The sequence below is a fragment of the Triplophysa rosa genome, linkage group LG4 (assembly GCF_024868665.1).
Source record: "Triplophysa rosa linkage group LG4, Trosa_1v2, whole genome shotgun sequence".
Lineage (NCBI taxonomy): Eukaryota > Metazoa > Chordata > Actinopteri > Cypriniformes > Nemacheilidae > Triplophysa > Triplophysa rosa.
Window position 1 is genome coordinate 26,963,249 of NC_079893.1, and position 22,523 is coordinate 26,985,771.

The window sequence follows — 22,523 nt, forward strand, 5'->3', positions numbered from 1 at the left end:
CACCATTTTCATACTATTATATATATATATATTTCTATATATATTTCCTATGTATGTGCACTGTATATACTTTATTTTTCATTTTTTATATTAATAATAATTAAATTAAATTTATAATCAGTTTAAGTGTAAGTTTTAATTCAGTTACTAAATAAATTGCTTGCTTTTAAAACATTTGTTGGACAGTTTTTGATGATTTTTTCAATTCTTTTTAACTAACTTAAATTATTTTTAAATTTTAATTTTTACCTGAATTTATTTATTTATTTGTGTGTCGGTTTTGACATATGTGATCGCCATTTCTCCCTAAATATTTCAAGAAAAAACAATACTGTATTATTATTTCAGCTTTTTCCTTCTCTTTTTTTGAGGGACTAAGTAATTTACTTTTATTATGACATTGGTAGACGGCAGGCCACCCTGAAGTTCAGGTAATCCAGAAGTTCTCTAGAGATGAGATGAAGGCCTTCTGCTCTACTCCTGATCTTTTACATTATAGTTAAATACAGTATGTCTTTTTTTAAGTTCAGTGAGTTGTCAGTAGTATCGCATGTTTCCATTTCTATTGTCCAGAAATTCCAACAAAACACAGATCACAATAAATCAGTCACAATGGATTTCACAGTGGCATTGTTGCTGCCTCTCGGTTTATTCCTATAATGTGGTTTTCAAACTCACTTTATATTGGACAGATTTAATTTAAGAAGACAGATGTATTTAGCTGTGGGTATCACTCTTGTGTCCGTGTTTACATTTGCATTTCTCTTGGCTACATTCTGAGAAAGATTTTTTCAGTCCTGTCCTCAATAGCATAGACAACTGAAGTCAATGTGATTATGTATATGCTTTTCATTTTTTCTGGTCATATTATTTTATGTGCAACTGCTGTATTCTGAATCACTAAGAACAGCATCAATTTCACATTAAGTATTGTGCTAAAAATAAAATAAAAACACAATAAAGGAATAGTTCACCCGAAAACGAAAGTTCTCTCATAATTGACTCGGCTTCATTGCATCCCAGATGGACGGTTTATTCGTCCACTCATTATCACTCGCGTCACCGGCCTCGCACCGTTCCCTCACGGCTCTCGTCCCGCCTTCCTCGTTACAATATTGTAAACATTTCAAGTGTATATTTTCTTACTGCAATGCATGTGTTAACAAATGCAGTTCTGCATCACAATTCCAAGGCAAGCGCATCAAACCGTCATGTTATTGGTGAGGCAAGACAGAGCCATAAAATGGTGTTTTAGACCAGAAGCATATTTTTATGTGAGAAACACTCCGTATTGCCTACGGCAACCCCTCGTGTGTATTTGTGGTGTTTTAGAGTCCGTCTCTGCTCATTTACACCTAATCATTTATCAGTGTGAAAATCAGGCGCTGTGGAGGGACAGATGGAACACATTAAAAGTGTATATACACGACGAACGGCTCGCTAATGCTCCTCACAATGACAGCGGCCATTCGCTATGCATATGGCTTCCATTTGCCAAGCTTGAATTTAACAGATTTCCATCCTCCGTGTAGTTTGTTTTTCTTCTTTAAAACTTTTATTTTGTTTTAATGTCAGTTGAGTAAGGGTGACTGGCGGCTTGCTATTTTTCCCGGTACAGTTCCAGAACAATTTTAATACATTTCAAACTCTTGGACTGGCAGAAAAAAACTGAAATGCTTCGTCACTCCAAAGCAAAATGTTCAACATATCATTCATTAATTTACAGTATTGTACTGTATATACACTGCAGACAAATCTATAATCAAATCAACAGTATGTGCCATTAGATGGTATAATTGACCTATTGAGTAATGTGCGATTGGTGAACTACGAAATATCATTTTACACGTGTAAAACCCATAACAGAAAGGAAGCCTGGAATCTTGCCATTGTATATTGTCTGTTAATGCCTTGAGGAAGTGACTGGTAAAGAGAATACCTTAGCTTATGGTATTATAGAGTTCTGTGAGGCCCTTTGAACTTCACATAAAGATTTGTTTCCTCTCTATTCAGACAAATTACATTTGATCTTGTGAGTGTGCTTTTCTTTTAAAACCTTTTTTAACTCGCCTATTGAGTGAGAAAAGGCAAAGTGACTTTCCGAGTGCAAGTGAACAGCTAGGACCATATCGAGTTAATAAACATACAAAGGCACAGCTGTTTTAGGGAGAGAATTTTTACTAGTGTTCCCTTTCTCTCTCTCTCTCTCTCTCTCTCTCTCTCTCTCTCTCTCTCTCTCTCTCTGTCTTTCTATACTTTTCCCACATGGAAATTACATTATGTATGGTATGCGAAATAAATTTGATTAATTTTATTCTAATTAATGTTTTTTTTAAATAAACTATTTATTTATTTATTAGATTTAAAAATTGAAAATTCGATCCTATTCTGTATAAATATCTTTGTTCTGATGAACACAGAGAAAGATATTTGGAAGAATGCTTATAAAATTACTTTATCATTTTTTGTTTTGTTCTGTTGAGCACAAAAGAAGTCATTTTGACAGCAAATGTAGGACAGCAAACAGTTCTTGGGCACTTTTGACCACCATTGTATTTTTCCTACTATGGTAGTCAATGGGGGGCAAAATCTTCAAAATGTGTTGTGAGTTGCTTTGGGAAAATATTTATGTCTAGTGAAAATGAGATTTAACATAATTGTATTGTTTTTTTTTAAGGAATACAGTAGTTTGCTGAAAAATGAAGATTGCTAAATTTAATGACACCCCAGAAGTAAAATTGTATTATAGAAATTCATATGTTGGCACAATTGAAATATGAAAAACTTTGCAGTCAATATTGTGTGTTTAAATGTTTAAAAGATCTTAAAGAGACACTTCCTTTGGTCATTTATTTACTCTTGTGTTGCTTTAAACCCGTCTATGAAGATATTTCGAGAAATGTCTGTGTGGGTTTTGTGTCAAAACAATGAAAGTCAATGGGGACCGATGTTGTTTGTTACCAACATTCTTCAAAATATCTTCTTCGGTGTTGTGCTGAAGAAAGAAAGTCACACAGATTTTGAACGGCATGAGGGTGAGTAAATGATGACAGAATTTTTGTTTTTGCCTCAACTACTCCTTTAATCCATTGGTAATGCTAAAGTGCTATATTACTAGATACCACATTTGCTTTTAATTTCATGTTGGAATCCGACTCAAGAATCAAATTTGGAGATTCACATAGACCGAAGCCAAACTTCATTAGACACTGTGTATTTACAGTATGTTCCAGTGTTTATTAAATGGTGGTTTGAATGTTTTTGCTATTGAACGCTTGCTCATCACTCTTTCTGCCCAGAACTGGGAATTTAAAGTCCAAGAATAAGATTGATGGATGTTGACAAGACATTGTAACATCCCTAGGAGTATCTCTGCACTCATGTAAACCCAAACCATTCCGCTCGCTGCAAACATTCGTTACTTGTCCGTGGAGTCGCTCTCGACCAATTGCTTATTTAAGATGCGGTGTTGCAAAATATGGAACTGTTCATTTAAAATGTTGCCTACAACTCTTCCTTAAACCAGGAGGATCTTCTGGAATCAATTGTCACCTCAACAGTGTGTCAGCACATCTGAAAACTCATCCAAGCGTCTGCTTCTCTTTGAGCTCTGAATAGGAAGAAATTGTCACCCAAGGCAAAATCACAGCCAAGAAAGTAGCCAGCACACATAAGAATCCAAACCATAATATTACCTCAACTTTTATTCAAATCAGCCTACATTGGCAGCAATACACTTGAGATCATTTTGCTGCTTATTATTTATAGCTGATGATGCTGTGTAGTAGCTCCTTAAAGCAAATTTAAGTGCACTTTTTCTGTCTTAAATTTAATTAAATTAGCCTTGCAATTCATTTCAGCTTTAAATTTTGGCCTATGGTGAGTTGCTGTAACTTACAAAAATAAGTTAAAATTGTACAAACTTATCTTGATGAGTTGAAGTAATGTAAAAACGTTTACTTTAAAGGGATACTTCGCCCAAAAATGAAAATTCTGTCATCATTTACTCACCTCCGAGTTGTTCCTATTCTGTATAAATATCTTTGTTCTGATGAACACAGAGAAAGATATTTGGAAGAATGCTTATAAAATTACTTTATCGTTTTTTTTTGTTCTGTTGAACACAAAAGACATTTTGAAGAATGTAGGACGGCAAACAGTTCTTGGGCACTTTTGACCACTATTGTATTTTTTCCTACTATGGGAGTCAATGGGGGCAAAATCAAAATCTTCAAAATGTGCTGTGAGTTGCATTGGGATAATATTTATGTCTAGTGCAAATGAGATTTAACATAATTGTTTTTTTTTTTTTAAGTAATACAGTAATTGATTGCTAAATTTAATGACACCCCAGAAGTATTTGACTTCTTGTTCGATTAAAACCATTTTATATTAAAGTTTTGCCATCATGTTATTTTCTTCTATTGTAAACAACAGCTCCAAAAAGCCCATCCACCATTTAAGTCAGTGGTTCTCAAATCCATACGGGGCGATGACATACTTCCGCTAAAATCTCAGCCAGCTAAGCCACTTCCGCTCTCATTGCGCTGAGATAATTTTTCATCAAGTGATAACGATGTTTTTAGTAAGAAAACGTTCAAATTTCAGCGAACCCACAACACTACGGCGGAACATTGCTATATGCCATCATGCCTTGAGTAAGTGCAAAAGTTTACTTTGCTTTTTTTTTTTACTTTGCTTGAAACGGATAGCATGAAGCGCTTCTCCTTTTTGGTTGTTTATGTATGACGTAGTGTTTGGATAATTTGACTCACGTTGTGCATCTTGAAGTGACCTACGTGCGCCGGATGTAGCTGGCTGAGATTTTAGCGGCCATACGTCATAGCTCCGTGTGCATATACCCTATTAGGTGCCCCAAGATGGATCCGGGGGCAGCTTTTAGTGGTATTTTATTAAATATAGAAATTTATGATACATTTTGTTCACTCAAACATCAGCAAAATAAGACCACCAACCAAAATAATTGATATTCCAGCACTGTATAATTAAATACGTTTTTGGTTTAATTACAAGTTTAAGTTCATAAGTCTTTTCAACAAAGCGATTCACCCTTACAACGAAAAAGTTTGAGAACCACTGATTTGGGTAATCCAAATGACTCCGGTAAATTGATAAACGCTCCTAAACATTTGGAAAAAGAGAACAAGTAATATTTTAGGCTAATTTAGCAAAACAAAAATGTAAACTAGCAGATCCGAATATATAATACCTTCGGATCTTATTGGTTATCGCATGTTTTATTGCAATACGCAAAACTTGTGAGATTTACTCACTAGACATGCAAGAACCAGTAGCGTTTGTGTTCAACTGAAAAAAGGAAGTCATATACATCTGGGATGCCATGAGGATGAATCAACAGAATCAGAGGATTTTCAATTTTGGGTGAACTGTTCCTTTAAATCAACTTCAGTCAATCATTCAGAAGCGCTTTACATCGTCTTATTATGCCAGTTGGGAACAATAGATTTGGCCTAAATGAACACCGTTAATATGCCCGCTCCCTGCCTGTTGCTCATGCGCCAGGACAATGAACCATTGTGTTGCAGTTATTTAATCCAGCGAGCTCTGACAGTGAGTGATCGCAAAAAAATGATGTCACTGGAAATGCTTGTAAGACAAGTACAAAGGAGCACCTTAGATACTGATCTGCGGCCAGCTTCATGTGAAGAATGTAGAGGAACCCGGTGACAAAATCACAAGCCCGTTGATTTAACAGAATAAGGCAATTCTCTCCCTAAAATAAGACATGTGGGCCGTAAGACTGCTGTTCTGGAATGTTTACATACTGATACTGGGTCCCATCAAGAGGGACAAGACCAACAAAGATGGAAAACAGAATTGGTACCGACAAGGCAAAAATGTGATGGCAAATGTCAAAATGAGGTATTGAAACAACATGTGATAACCAGGCCCACATGGAACAGAATGAGGACACGTGTTGTTCTACACATGTCTCGCCCCTTGCACGGTTATTTGTTTGTAATTTCATCATGCATTCAGCTACCAATAAGAATGGACCAGATATGGATGTCTCATCTTTTGAAGATCTCCTGAAAAAAATATGGAGGAAATACTGGGGGAAATCCCATTTTTATGGATTCAAGTTCTTCTGGGATAACTCATAGAATATTTCTCAATATCTGCTCTTATAGGTGACTTAAGTTTCATTAGATGTACAGAGCCTGAGGGATGGTTGCATTTGCCCAGATCAGGCTGCCTATAGGACTGAGTCAGGAACTACGCATTTAAGCCTTTGATTTACCAGAAACTTCCCTTCATGTGGTTAACGCTTCACTAAAGAGCCGTCGCTGTTATCAATTAACAAATCTGAGTCATTAAGTTAAAGTCAAGAAGCCGCATTCATGCGTCGACCGCCGATTGACTCCAAGGGAAAGAGTGTAATCCATCTTCCGGCCAACACCAAGACGCTGGAGGACCGCTTATCAGATGGGACAGCTCGGCATTTCATCCTGACCCGTCATTCCATTCCAAATGACATCACCAAAACTTCTTGGAATTCAGGGATCCTGAGGAACAAGCTCTCTGAACTACATCTGAGCAGAGAATGTGTGTGCTGTTTTGTTAGGATTGCACCATACTTTAGCAACAGTTGTAAATGTCAAAAGATATAAAACAAATTTATACAAATCTTAATTGTGGGAAAAATTGCAATGTTAACAAATGAAATAAAGAGAAAAAATTGAAATGTGTGTGCTGTTTCTTATGCAAAGACACAACAACATTACTTTATTCAGAACGTGCACCACTCTTACGCAACTGTAAATGTTGAAACAAATAAAATAAATAAACCAACAAAAATATAAAGAGAAAAAACATTTCTCTTGGTATGTGGGCTCGGGTTGGTTTTAATTTGTTGTTTTAATCTGATACATTTCTGTCAACTCAAAATAAATAAATGGATAAATAAATGAGGTTAGAAATTAATACAAAATCCTGTAAATAAGAAAAACTTGGTTGAATTGTAAATAATGCGTTTTTCTTATTTAGTCACTTAATCGTCTGTTTACGGGATGTAAATCATGGTTTTAGTTTTCCATGTACTTTCACCATTGGCAAACGTTAAATAGTTTCCTTTGCAAATCTAGCTATCTGGCCGTGACTCCTATCAGAACTTTATGGATGATTGATAAAACGGAAATAAAACATGTTAAATCCGCACACCTGGTTTTCATTATTCGTCAAAAATAGATTAGGCAAACATCATAGTTTGGAAGAAACCCAAGGCATAACTCAGCCGCAGAGCTGCAGACGTACAAATGATGTTGAAGTGGATAAATGCGATGGCAAATTCTTGTTTGTGGTCTCATAATTATGATCTGATGTGGGCCTGCAGTGTTGTGATTGTATAGGCACCTGTTTTAAACATTTATGACTGAAACTACGCAGACATATAGTTAGCAACATCGTTGTCCATTTACGTAAGCAAGCTACGTCAAGCAATCTCAATGTGTTGGAGCTGAAATTGAGGTGTTTGTGAAGACTATTATCACAGTGAACCAGCACCTGGAATATGTTAGAAATAAAACAGTCACATTTGGGGTGGTGTGTGGTTTAGTGCTAAAGCAACAACTTTAAGTTACATTGCATTCAAGGTATAGGCCTACTTGAGTTCTCACCTCAAGTGTGCAAATATACAAGAACACTTAAATACTGACATACAGAAAATGACATTGTGAATTACTAAAGGCAGTCCCATACTGTTTTTGAACGTGCAAATATCCAAACACATGCAAATGTTGACCTACTGTGTGTTTATGTTAAGCGTAACGTGGAATAACACGACCGCATGTGGCCGCTGATTTGACGCAAAGAACATAGTAGATGTTGGCATATGATGTAACTGAGATAATAAGATAAGACACACTTCACTGACAGATAGGTAGAGTAATGTTTCTCTAATACACCTCTCGCGGGCATAATTTGTGCTGGAGACGATCCAGATGTGACTCAGATGTGCTGCTGCGTTGATATAAGATTTTACAACACTCAAGTTGACACCCGTTCTGTGTATGAAACAACTTCGGAACTTCTGAACCACCAAATTGAAATGAAATCGAAGAAAAACAACAACAGCTGATGTCTGCTGTAAATTTGTACCCGCTTATTGCCTTCGAGATGGCTTGAGTCCATAAAGCCTTTGGACTAATGTGGCCCGTGTGCACAAAAGCATCACATCAAAGCCATCAACGCTCAGTGTTTCAGAACACCACCCAGAGTTCTTCGCTGGCCTCCTCGCAGCCTTTATTTAATTTTCCACTTCTTATTTTCCCTCGAACCTGTTCGGCACTTTTATGCCCCATATTTTCCTGAACTCAGCCTGAAGCTGCCAGAAACTCAATTCCTATGATTTCATCATCATAAAGCAGATGCGTTACACAGCATAACATTACCGTAATACTGCCCACGAAGTTTCATATTCCCGGGCATATTTGATTTATTATTGTGGCTCATCTACCCAGTTATTTCTGCCTCCAAGATTCATGATGCGTAAGTGATTGACATTCACGTGAATTTGTGTCATTGCATGTTGTGTAAGATAAAATGTGAATGTTTGCTCAAATAAATATGTTTTGCCTCTTTAAAGATTTTTAATAACTTGTTTCTCATGTCGAGAAACTTTGGTCACTCTCCAGTTCTTTCTAACAAACTACTTTATTTGTAGTTTATCATTATTATTGTTTGTTTATTTTAGTTCAGTCTCTAAATTATATGCATATGATTTGATTTGTATTAATCATGTAATGATTTTGCTCTATTGAAATACGTATATGCCCAAAGAAGTGCGCAAAAGTGTCCAGGGAAATATTTGTACGGCTTTGCTTTTGATGCCCCCCTCAGGGTAAATTAAACCATCAAAATATGATATGTTTGGTACAAAACAGACAAAAAAATATTTAGACTTTTTTTTGCAAAACTGCAGGAATTTCAGAGAATTCAGGTTGTATTGACCACATTTTTTTTATCTTTTATTAATATTTGTGATCATCTGAATATTTCGTATTCATTCTTCTGGCTCTCAGTTAATCTTGCTCATGCGTAATTTTTTGGCCAATCCTTAAAAATCTGTGAATTCTTCTCAAAACTGAAATTTAGTTTACACTCAAAGTACAACTGGCGACATGAATACATTTTTATAAATATATTTGAATAAAACGCAAATATGTCAGTTTTCCAAAGTTGGACATCACTTTTGGCCATGACTGTACAAGCAATCCCCTTAAGATTTACGCAAAAGTGTAGCCCATGCCAGATTCAATAAAATACTTACAATAATAAACGAATCTCTTTATTTGAACAGGTTCAACTTTACGTATTTGGACATCCAGATCTAAACTCAAAGTAAGTCCACTGGGATGGTTTCCTGGTGTCTAGTAGTGTGTGAACAGGGGCGCACCGCAGATCAGTTTCATCTTTTGTCAATACAGAATGGGGGCGGAGGAAACAAGTCCTATAAAAAGACCGCATCCCACATGATGAAACGCCAGGCTGCTTCACAAACACAGACACACACGGGCTGGATTTAAATCGTGCTCATCTCATCTCTCTCTGCGTGCATTCCCACTGGTTTTTGAGTACAGCATCCTGACGCCTCAGCTTTCTCTACCTTGGTTCTTTTTGGTCAAGTGCACATCACGTTTTCCCCCCTCAGGTATCAGACAGTTTGATGGACACTTTAGAGAGGAATTTAAACTTTATAAAGCGTGGTTGTCAAAGCGCAAAGTAGTCAGCACATTCACGTTTAAAGTCAGCCTCGGAAAGGATGCTGAGCGTTACGCGGAGTCGGTGCGGTTGGATGTTGACGCTGGTGATCGCAGCGATGCGGATGGGAGACGGGACCGAGGCGCAGGGCAACGCCATCAAATCACTGGAGCCGCTGACTGCCACCGCGAACCGCACCAGCGCGTCATACAGCGCGATCCCGAGGAAAGACAACATGCGCGCACAGGTAAAGACTATATGTGCTTGTTTTGTTATATATTCTCATGTCGGTCATTTACAGTACTATATTATTCAAAAGCCGTTCCAATTCCTTTGGAAAATTCATCACAACATTAATAATACTACTTGAAGTATTGTACTATCAAAATAAGCTTTTGAAGACTTTAAAATATAAATGATTTGATGGCAATGTGCTTCATGTGGTAACATCTTTCGAAACTGATTTTCAAACTGACAGAATCAGCTTGTTAGGTTACACCAAAAGTTCTTTTTAAGGGTTATGTTTAGTGGAAATAACCACAAAAAAAACGTTTATTGGTTGTATCCAAATGTTTATTTAATGACACTCAATGAAACGTGATAAATCACATTTGAAGTACTTTCAGCACTTGTCTAGAGAACAGAGGTTTTCTTTGGTGTGTTTTCCCATTAAAACCTAATTGAATGGTTTGGTCTGACACTTTGATGGATTTGCAGCGTAGATCATGATCACATGTCAAATGCAGACCTTCAGTCATGGGTTGAATCTTAGTATTTTCTGCAGCTTATTTGATCAATTCCTCAGGGCTCATACAGTTCGGTCATTTCAGAAGATGACAAGGGTTAATGTAGTTTTGGGAAATTAAATAGATTATTGCACATCTGTAAAGTGATCAATGTCCTTTTGAGAGTTGCAGGACTCTGCGTAGTTTTTAGTCAGGTTAATCCTGGATTACCAAAAAGATGCTAAAGATTCATGCATAACCCCTCAACATGAGGTGTATATCACAATATCGTTATGTTTTGTGTTATTGGGTTTTGGTCTTGGTTATATCTCTCAGCGCGTCCATAAAAATACAGACGTTGGCTTAATTAAGACCAGACGTAATTTATTACAACATCCAATTCGAAAAAAAGAGGTAATGTGAGAACATTTTTCCATTTCACTTCCTCTCCGGAGTGGGAAGACCTCCAAGTTCCCCGCCAGACCCTCATTTAAACAATTGCTCCCAACATTGCCATGTTCGTAAATGCGAGCCTGGATGTTCAGACCGCAGCCATACATGCGGAAACCACTACAATCCAATATTAGTTAAATGTCATGCTACATTTAGCTGCTTATCCAAATGCAGATTGCTAGCAGAGCGAGCGTCGTCTCATTTTGGGGGCTGCAGATGTTGCAGATAAGTACTAAATCGTGGACAGATCCTAACTTTACTTGGGGAGTTAACATTGGAATTGTTTTTATATTTTTAATAAAAGTTAACGTTGAAGATATGATAGTGTCTTATTTATCAAAACTCAGAAAAGATTTGGCTGTAAATGGAGTTTTACATATGGCTATTTGTCAAGATAGAGCGGATTGCTCTGTTCTTATCTTTGAGCCAAGAGTCACACCCAAGATCACCACAAGTTCACATCTTTTCATGTACATGGTTTACAGTGTTCTTGTGTTCAAATTAATGCCAGAATGACTGTGAATACGTATCCTGATTAACTGTTAAAACACCAGAAAGACGTAAATATATTGTTATTGGTAAAAAAAATAGAATAAACTATTTTCCTTTCTAAGATGACAGTCCTGCCAGAGACTTCAGCTATACAAGACAAAAAGTATAGAAACTCTGAAGTAACTGTGTTAAAACATATCAGAAAATTTGATTTAATAAATCAAGAATCGTTCTGGAATTGGATCGGATCATAAAAGTGCTCAAAGATTCCCACTCCTATGAAATAACCTGCAATTTGGCAAACGAGGTAAAAAAAAATACAATTTACTTCAGTTGTCCTAAAGTATAATACAAATATATGATGTGACGTTCTCGCAATGGCTTTCCCATATAAGTTACTGAAAAATGCTTTTCATTTTTATCGGTCACCGCTGCACCCTAAATGTTTCCTCTCAAGACCCCCAACTCTTTAATTCTCAGGAATATGGTGAAGATTATAACACAAGCTTCTTATAAATCTCCCATGTTGGCGCGCTACCAAGCGCTGCAAATTGGGCAGGCAAAAGAAATGGCCACCCAGATTCCTACATCCGTCTCAGAGATCAAATACGTTTGGTGTCTTTTGCTCTACTAAAGCTAAAGCGTTTTATTAGTAGTAGTTTTAACTTCATTTAAACGCGTCTGAGATTCTTGACAATGAAACTCGTGTCAGATGTCGGCTTTCCGCTTGTTCTGTTTTTATTTACGGGTCCGCGAGTCACATAAACGTTTGCAACAAAGCGAAGTCACTCACTTCAGATGAGCTGAATAATGGGGTATATGCATACGGGTCGGTGACGTACTTCCGCTAAAATCTCAACCAGGCTGTTTCATCCGGCGCCATAGGGAACAATGGCGTTTGGCTTCAGGATGCACATAGGATTACAATCAACAACTTGAGTCTAATTATTCAAACACTTCGGCGTACGTCGACAACCAAAAAGGAGAAGCACTTCAGGCTATCCGTTTCAAGTTACAGAAAACAAATATGGAAGAAAAAAGTGAACTTTTGCACTTACCAGAGGCATGATCACATAGGCACTTAACAATGTTCACCTGTAGTGCTGTCGGGTTGCCGAAATTTGAACGTTTTCTTACTAAAAACACATCGTTATCACTTTGTAAAAAAAAAACCCTACCCTTAATGAGAGCGGAAGTAACCTAGCTGGCTGAGATTTAAGCGAAGTACGTCATCGTCCCGTGTGCATACACCCCATTGTTCGAGGGCTTTCCATTTTGCGCGTAACTCAAAAGGAGGATATGGCCATTGGCGGGGAGCGTTCGCCACACCAGCGGAGGGGAAGAGTCTAATAATCCGCCTTAACACGAGAGCTGTTTTACATCAGAGTTGCAGCTTTGGTCTTCTTATTTAATTAGACTCGGAGGTTCTGTTAACGAGTAGGACCGGGCCGGGAGATTTGTTTTGTCTGGATTGTAAACCGGCGAGGTGAGTCGCCCCTCCGAGGTTAAGTGACTGTTTAGTGATGCTAACAAGCTGAGAGTGTGAAATAAAACAGATGAAGGTGTGGCGGCTCATCGGCCTAATTATCGTTACTTCCTTTATATGAGGAAAATGAAAGTCTGGGAGACATAATGGGATTTCTTACCACATTAAACACCAACAGGGTGTAATGTCGCATCTCTATAGCGTTCCCAGAATTCCTGGGCTGTGATGGTTAACCGTTTGATTAGCAATAGGGAGCCGCAGAGATGACGTAATTTTGTATGCAAAACCCCGAAGCGAGTTAACCTTTTAGGACTTCTGGTGCCATCGCTCAAATGTCTGTGGGTTTTTTTTGAATGGGTTTTGGTAAGTCGCCCGAAATAAAGTCTGTGGTAAACCAAACCTGTAAATATTTTCACGTTTTATTCTATGACATAAAACACACCAATTATAACCCGCTTGTGATTTTTTTAAAGCCTTATTGTGTCTTAAAAACAGCGGTTGCTAAAAGTGACTATTTAGACGTCATCGCGCATATAAAGCTCACAAATCATGCAACATGGGCACAAATCTCTTGAAACGTAAATGCGGATTAATTCACGGAGTAATTACTTACCAGGGAACACATTTTTAATAAAGTTTGAAAGAGTTGTTGGAGGCTTAGTGGTGGTGACGTTGATATCGAGCGACCTTAAGTGTAGTCTGTTTATAGCATCGTGTTAGCTTTTTACTTCTGCCGATTGTATTTAGGCTTCAAAAGTAACAAATGTTGTGTTAATTTGTAAAGATTATCTTGATAGACAAAACGTGTAAACGTCATAAACCTTTGTTAATCTAAGGATCTTATTTTTTGCGATCTTCCAAAAGTCTATGGGAAAAATGCATATGCTTTTGGTCGAGGGAACCAGCGTGGCACTTACTTCCGGGTTAGTCTACAAAAATACGTCATCTCTGAGCCTCTCCATTGTTGCGTTTCTAATCAGCAGTAGCCAATGCTGCTGTCTTCAACTCGTCATATTTACGATATGGACCCACCACAATGTCGGAATTACCAGTGGGAAATTAGCAAGGCTGGTCTCTGACTTTACGCTTCATTTAAAGATTGGTGAAAGTTATTGATAATAATTGGTATACATGTGAAGGTTAACTGCAATTTATTTTGTATTTTTTGTTGTTGTTGACAATATCAACAGAAAATTCTATATACTCAGTTTATGAGGTAGTTTACCAGTTTTCCCATCATTCTTTGTGGCATTATGAAGAGGATGCTGATTTGTTTTATTAGCTTTTTTATGTCATTTTGTTGCATTGCAACAAAGTGAAAAGCAAAGAAATATAAATGCCCAATTTTCCCCATTTTTCCCACAATTTCCCCAAACTATATCGTAAGTAGAATCTTTCCAGGTATACTAAAAAGTCATCTTTATTTGTGATTACTACATTTATTCTGTTAATAAGAATATACCCCAAATGGGTTTGTTACGGACAGATCATGAGTGTTGGTGAGATAAACTTGAAACGGAAGAGATTTCCTGTGTGATCTGATACCCGTAGGGCTGTGGCCTTTGAGGGTGGATAAGGTTTGTTTGTTCTGTGACATAGTTTATTTTACTCTTGCAAACCTTCTCAATTCACTAACACCATTCATGGTGTCCGATGTCAGCTTTGCTTTTGCGAGGTCAAGTTAAGCCGGACCCCAGGGACCATGAGGACCATATGTGTAAGACATGGGTTTAATGTGCAAAAACCCTTTCAGATAATGAGTATGTTTTGCATATAAACCAAGACTAAGATCAAATGAAGGCTTATAGTTGTAATATAGGCCCAGTTTCACGGACAAGGTTTAGCCTAAGCCAGGACTAGACCTTAGTTAAATTAGGATAATTAAGTAGCTTTTATAAAAATGCCTTCGTATAAACTATGCTAGTGTGAATCTTGACAAAATAATAGCACTGACATATTTTAGGATCTGTCATTGCAAGTTATTTTCAGTTAAAACCGCTCAAACTTGCATTTTAGTCTGGGACTAGCTTGAGCCTTGTTTGTGAAACCGGGCAATAGTTTACCAATGATTTTGATTTTTTTTCTTTTATCTACGTTTTTATATATATGCATAAATCTTCTATAAATGGGATTGAAAATGCTTATTAAAAATCTGGACATTTTCATCAGCACTAAAATAAATCGTAAAATAAAGTTCATGTGAAATAAAGCAATTCTGATTTGTATTACTTCCAAATGAAGCCATTCTTAAAGCATAGGTCGTACAAAATTCAAAGAAGTTCTAAAATTTGTCCATTTTTAAATGTAACTTTACTCAAACTATTATTTTAAACGTGCGAAAAATTGGATTGGATTGGTATTACATTAGAAACACTGATGTATTGTCTATTGTTTTGGCACTTAACTCACAAACCAGATAATAAAGTGTTGTTCTTTGTAAGACAATTTAGAAGTCTTTCACTGAACCATGTAGCTGAAGTATTACACGCTGATCTGTTACTAACAAGATAAGACTTGCCGTAGTTTGGGTATTACCTGATATAAATCCCAAACGTTTTTATGGAAAGGATGAGGGAATATAGAGATACGGAGATTTCAAAGTCCAGCTTTTGTTGCAGAAGAGAGCCGGCACGAGGGCTTCCCTCGTGACTGTCTGTCTCTGAGCTTATCTCTGTGTCGCTTATCTCACACGTGAGCAATGAAACCATAGTGTGAAATCAGAGACGAGGATCCATGAGTCGTATCCAAGCGTCGACCGGGTCATAAAAATCCTGGCGTGATGACTTTGTCAGATTATGTGCTGAAATGGGGTGGAGAAAGCTATGCTATACACGTGAAGATCATTTCTTTTTTATTGCTTAAAATTACTCCTTTAAAGGTCAGGAGACGTTATTAAGATAACAGGAGACACAATTGACAAAAATATTTAATATACAGTTAGATTATAGCATATAGACCTCTTAGGGTGATGTAAACAATGCCAGTTCAACGCTGGTCCAAAACAAACAAACGTTTGAACAAAATACAACCAACAGAATATTTATGACCAATAAAAATAAAAAGCAATTTTAAGATTTAATAATTTATGCAAGCTTGAAAAAAAATACTAATAATAAATATATAAAAACAGAAACCGGAAGTGCCTTTGGACCAGTGTGTACATCTTGCAAAGTGGTCTGTAAAGCTGAGAAAATTTGTTCTTGGAGAGATTTAGTGAGAAATGTTTGCGTTTATAATTTAAAATCTATGTGTTTTGATTGCAAATGTTGGTGTCCTGGCCAAAAGTTTTGGGCATAGTTTAAACGACACATTAATAAATTATGCAAAAAATGACACTTTTTTTGTGCGCATGGCAAAAATGTAAAAAAAACCCTTCAAAAACACGGGGAACAATAACTTTTAAGTATTCAGTTAAATTAGTTTCAGGATTTAGCAAAGGTCACTTTAGGGGCACTGCAGCGTTCACGTCTTGGCCAAACTGTCTGTCTTACATGCTACATTCATCCGCAAATTTAATGCACTCGGTAACCCTCTAATGATGCTGCGAGCGAACAGTGAATTTTAGGGTCAGTGACTTTTTAGTATTTAAAACTTTTATGGGCTTCATTTCTTCCTGATTTCTCTTGTGAGTGTATTATTGGTGGTTTGGCCCGATTTCATCATGTGTTTTCAATGTAACAAACTCTGTTACATGCAAGAAAGGAATATCGCTCTGAGCTCCGTCGATCTACAAAGCGCATTTCAGAATCTTTTCTTCAAATGTTATTAGATATTGAGAGATACTCTTCTTTTGTAGGGACACGTGTTTCCCGTTTGACGCTGTACTGAGGTTTGTTATAATGATGTAAGATGTTTCCCTAAGTAAATCTTCATTAAGTGCAGATTGTAGTTGATATAGCGTGTTAAGAGGCACGGTATTACCTTACGGTACATCAAGGATAATTAAGCTCAAAATGAAGAGAAGTAAATCAAAGAGTGCACTTAAATCACTTCTAAAGGATCTTGGCGACTAGATGCAAGCCAGAGGTCTAACCTGGTTATACTTTAAAGTTATGCTAATAAAAAAATGCCCGGGACAGTATTAGACAATTTGTCTGTAAAATGAAATTATTCTATTATAGCTAACAGATTAAAAAGCCTGGTTTATTTTTATGAGATGTCTGTTTTCATTGGGTCAAATTACGATTTTATATCATAACTTGCAGTCTTGACTACATATGACAACATAAAAATTATTGCAAAAATTTGTTTACCTGACTTTATCAGGTTACTTGTAAAATTGAAGACTTACATGGGACAACACAGAATTAGAGTTTTTTTTTTTTTTAAGTTTGCATTTTTAACACTACCTGTCGAACAAAATAGTTTTTTCAAATGTAATTTCTTTGAATCAACACATGAAATATCGTCTTAACAATTGAAAGAGTTTGATGGACTAGACATTAAGACTAGATTCATGACGATGAAGGTCCGTCAGTTCGGTCTCTGGCATGCAAAACCGTATGAAGACACTGTTTCGCTTGTCATTTCAGCATGTGTTCATCCATATTCATTTTGAAAAGTAATTGACCAAGATGAGATTTTTTTACATCAGCTGTCATTCTAGGGCCACTCGTAATGATAAAAATGTGACAGGTCCCCACTTCATAGTGTAACGCATAGTTGGAATGTTTACGTTAATGTAGAGAAAAAAACGTTACTGGGGAAAATAATGAACGAGAAGCAAATGATGTTGTACTTTCCTCGGGTTTAATAAAGCTGCTCATCATCATCCTCATCAGCATACATGCAGAGCGAGCGACAAACATAAGACATCCCACATTGGTAAAAAAAAAGGAAAATTAAAGATAGAAGTTGGCAGAGCTGTCTCGTCTCTTGCTTGTTCGCTCTCTGGTTTAGTCCATACAAGTGACCGTTACAATAGGCACTGTCAAAGTTTTAAAGATCCCTTAATAGTTTTAATATTAAAGTCCCCGTGAACCGGAAGTTACGATCGTGTCTACTGACGCATTTCCGAGTGAAACGGAATTTCGAATGAGAAAAAATGTGGGCATGGCTTGTCGATTTGATTGGATGTATGAAAACAGCCGTTGCATTTTGAAATGGAAATGGGAGCGGACTGAAAGTCGAAGGGGAGGAGTGTTAACAGATACCCCGCCCATGCCATCTAACTTGCGTCATTTAAGATGGATAGTCACTACAGGACGGAAGTGCATTTTCAGATTTTAACTGAAGATTATGAGGGCACATGAATTTTAAAAAGAGAAGGACCCACATTGGTAAGCTATTTACAATAAATGCTGCAATATTTCAATAAAAAATAGGAATTGTTATTTTTAATTTCAATTTTGGGACTAATTCAGAAACATGTTTTTATTTTTTTCAAATCGTCCCCCTTTCAAAGTGTGTTTATTAGTTAAATAGTTATAGTTAGTTATAGTTATAGTTGACAATTAATTACCAGAAAAAACTGGCAAAACTGGTATGTTAGAACATTTGTTAGCTATTTTCGAACACTCCCTTCCCATAGATGGAGAAACTTGCAGGCTTCACGGCATCTTGCAGACAGTGCCGCGTTTTTATCTGTCTGTGAAAAAAGTTACTTGGAGCACTTTTAAAGGCGGGGTGTCCGATTTCCGAATAGCGCTTGTTTAGACAAAGTCAAGCCGAGTACCAAAACAACCTTGTAGCCAATCAGCAGTGCACAGTGCACAGGATGGACATTAGTCGAGCTGAGCGCTGACGAAAGAGAAAGATGGGGGTAGGGGTGTGTCTGTTTTGGTGATTTGAACATCAACAGAAATCGGACACCCCGCCTTTAATTGCTTGTAAATTGGTTCTTTTGCATGTAACTGGATTCAGAGTTTGTAATTGTCACATAAATTTCTCTTTATTGTAACAAAAAACATACCGTAAGCCATTTCTTTAAAGTTTAAATAGCCTTTTTTGTTTAATAATACAATAAGTGTACGTCTAGTACAGACTTTACAGACATGTCTGTTGTTTTTACGATTATTATTGTATGAAGTTGCAAATCTATTAATGACATGATCTTTGAAAACTGGATGAATGTTTGAATGTTTCGCACGTCTCTGTGTGGGTCATACTGTCTGTTGTAATGCTTATTATTCTTACAAATTCTCACTTACTAATACAATTAATAGTACGTTATTGTATTGGTATCTTACCCAAGTATTGTGCCAATGTGAATTGCGGTTTTGATGGAAGTGGGCAGGACTTGATTTGTTTTCTTTTTCTGTTCTCAGGGATACCCGTGCAGCAGTGATCAGGAATGCATGGTGGGAAGTTATTGCCACAGCCCTCAACACGGCCCATCTCGGTGCCTCACCTGTCGCAGGAGGAAGAAGCGTTGTCACAGAGATAGCATGTGTTGCCCTGGCAACCGCTGCAGTAACTGTACGTACCTAAGAAGTCACCTGGCTTAACAAAAGATTGATTTTCCATCGAAAGTTCTCATGCTAACTTCAGCCATTTTTCTTCAGATATCTGTATCCCCGTTTCGGAGAGCGTTCTGTCCTCTCATAAATCGCACTTGGAGGAGCATAACAAGCTTTCTGTCAAAGACAAAAGCTGGAGGAGGAATGGAAAGGCCAAGATCTCGCTTAAAGGTGAGGGTCTGCCAACATCACAGTCTGTAAAGCAGAACTAAAGAAAAAGCCAAACGTTGACAAGGTTTATTTAGAGGTTATGCTGGAGAGCGGCTGGTCTCGCTTTGCCAGATGCTAGATTTGAGGAACACAGTCCAATCAAGGTTTTGATTGACATGTCGAGTAACCAACCACTGTTCTTGTTTTGTGAACTAGCTAAGGCGACCATTGTAAATGGATTAACACAAAATAAAATCGAATTCAACCTGAAAGAATCAGACAATCTTTTTAATCATTGCTGTCCATGAATGTCCAAAAGTAAACGCTTGTTATTTCCTGAAAACAAAATGAACGCTGGTTGTCTAGTACACGGTTGTCTAGTTTACTTGGTTTTGGCTCAAAAAGACATTCTCGTTCATAGACATTTAACAACCATGTTTGTGATGAGTTGATTTGTTGGATTTACTGGATGTGGTTATTCATGGCTTAAAATACAGTGGCATTCATTTTTTCTCTGTGATAAAGCTTTGGATACCACCTCTGCAATGATTATAAGTATTAACACTTCCCCTTTAATCCCTAGGTCACGAGGGCGATCCTTGTCTGCGATCCTCCGACTGCTCCGAAGGCCACTGCTGCGCCCGTCACTTCTGGACGAAAATCTGCAAGCCGGTGCTGCGTCAGGGCGAGGTGTGCACGAAGCAACGCAAGAAGGGCTCGCACGGCCTTGAGATCTTCCAGCGCTGCGACTGCGCCAAGGGCCTGGCCTGCAAGGTGTGGAAGGACGCCACTTCCTTCTCTCGATCCAGGCTGCACGTCTGCCAGATGATCTGAGACGGGAGGCCCCTGCTAACAAACTGCACCTTGGGGCCCCCGCGTCCCGCTGGGGAGGGAGCGGGCGGCGGCTCCCTTTTCCCAGGACTGACTCGGCTGTGATAAAAACTGATACGCAGATGGACACGTGCCAGGACGGGGTCGGATTGGGAAGGGTACAAACTAACGCTCACTTGGATGAAATGATTTGCTGCACATGTTTCACTGTAGCGAGGTTTTATGATCTACAAGCCATATTTATCACTGATGCCTTCGGTACAAGCTCTGACTCTGTTTCAATCGATCTGTGCACTCGACATAGACTAAGAATGAGTTGCGATTCACTTCGGATGTGGTTGTTAATTGTGGTCCCACATGTTTTTAGATTTTGGTCATTAGCTTGGTCATCCACCAAGGGGATAAGGTGTAGTTCTCCAAAAATATTTTACGGTGCCCTTGTTACACGTTACATGTTTTTACTATAGTATTTACTATACATTATGCATAATTACAGTGAACTACCCCTAAACCACACCCTCATCCTAACCCTATAGTAAGTACATATAGTTAATTATTATTACTCAGTACTTAAATGTATAATTACACTGTAACACGGGCACTGTAAAATAAAGTATAACCAAAAAATGCAATCATTTATTCACCTTTACGTCATTGAAAACCTGTATATGACTCTTTCTTCTTTAAAAACACAAGAGAAGATATTTTGAGAAATGACTTGTTTCCATACAAAGGAAGTCAATAGGGGGTTAAGGTTTCTGGTTACCGACTTTCTTCAAAATATCTTCTTTTGTGTTCTGCAGAAGAAAAAGGTCATACAGGTTTGGAATGGCATGAAGGTGAACAAATGATGATGTGGATGAGCAGTTTTCATTTTTTCACAATCTTTTTCTTAATGCCAGGCCCTTCTTAAAGTGCACTTTGAGTATGCTTGTATAAGACTGTGTAGCGACGGAAGAAGGTTTTTAAGTTCTATACTATTACTTCACGCTCCTGAGAAATATGATCATTTGTTCAGATTTACTCAATATAGTAGATTTATTCTATAGTAAATACCAAGTTGATTCTTATTATCAAGGGAAGTTGTTTACAATACGAGTTGTGAATGTTTTGCGAATCAGGCCATCATGAATCAGAGGCCGTGCTTTTGTTCTTTAAAATTATATTATATTATTTTCTCTGTGATCCACACCACCTTTCAGCTAAAGTGAAAAAGAATAAAAATACTTATAAGCTCTTATATTGTAAATAACATGCAAATATTTCAGATTGTATTTAAAATGCAGTTGTATATCATGTATATATTGGAGGAACCCTAAAGACATTAAACGTGTTTCTTTTGTCAGATCATCAACTTCTGTTTTTACGTTGAAAATGTATGAAAAAAATCCCCGTGCAGGACTATTGCCATTAAATTATTTACAGAACACTTTTCTCAACTCATCCAGAGCTGATGTTGTGTATTTGTTTAAATGTCTGTTTCCTTGGGTTACTCGTGACTTTGTTTCCATGTTGTAACTCGCTGTTCTGATTCTGTCTCGATTGTGTATTTACAGTGATTTACACAGATTAAAGAATGTATTTTGTATTACAACGATTTGGCTGCGCTTATCATTTCGGTTCTGAATAGAAATATAAATGAAACTGTTGGCAGCTCGTGAAACTGAGCCATTTGTGGCTGAAACGTTCATTTATACCATTTTATTTCATTTGAAAAGCTTAGTGCTAAGATTGTATAAAAATTATATTTCTCTTCATGCCAGGAGCACAAATGCCATAATCTGATTTTGGTCATCAAAAGTTTTTTCAACTGTTGGTTTTTAAACTCTGATACCAAACGTTAGTTCAGTATGTGGTCACGACCCGCCAAAACACACATGGTTATTGTTCCTAACCCACTAAAACATAAATAAAAGTCTTAACTAGCACATGCTGTGTAAAAACGTTTCAGTGTGATTTTACCATAACAGAGTTGAAATATGAAGCTTGACAAGAGCAATTTAAGTGTAACTTTACTAAAGACGACAGTTTAAAGCATGTGGTCAAAAGCTTTGTTCACGTTACACGTTCATCTAACAGACAGCATTACAGTGGAATGATAATGAATGACATGCCAATATTCTGATGAAAAACAAACATCTTTGGTGTTACACTCGAAAATCTGTAAATAATGTGGGTTCAAATGTG

General features: G+C 37.3%; 1 protein-coding gene across 1 annotated transcript; it reads left to right on the forward strand.

Annotated features, from left to right (window-relative positions):
- The first annotated feature begins 9,528 nt into the window (after window positions 1-9,528).
- Window positions 9,529-22,018, forward strand: dkk2 (dickkopf WNT signaling pathway inhibitor 2). Its single transcript, XM_057331931.1, has 4 exons — window positions 9,529-9,988; window positions 19,164-19,314; window positions 19,401-19,526; window positions 20,089-22,018. The coding sequence occupies exons 1-4, from the start codon at window positions 9,803-9,805 to the stop codon at window positions 20,337-20,339; spliced, it is 714 nt and encodes a 237-aa protein (XP_057187914.1). The 5' UTR covers window positions 9,529-9,802; the 3' UTR covers window positions 20,340-22,018.
- The last annotated feature ends 505 nt before the right edge of the window (window positions 22,019-22,523 follow it).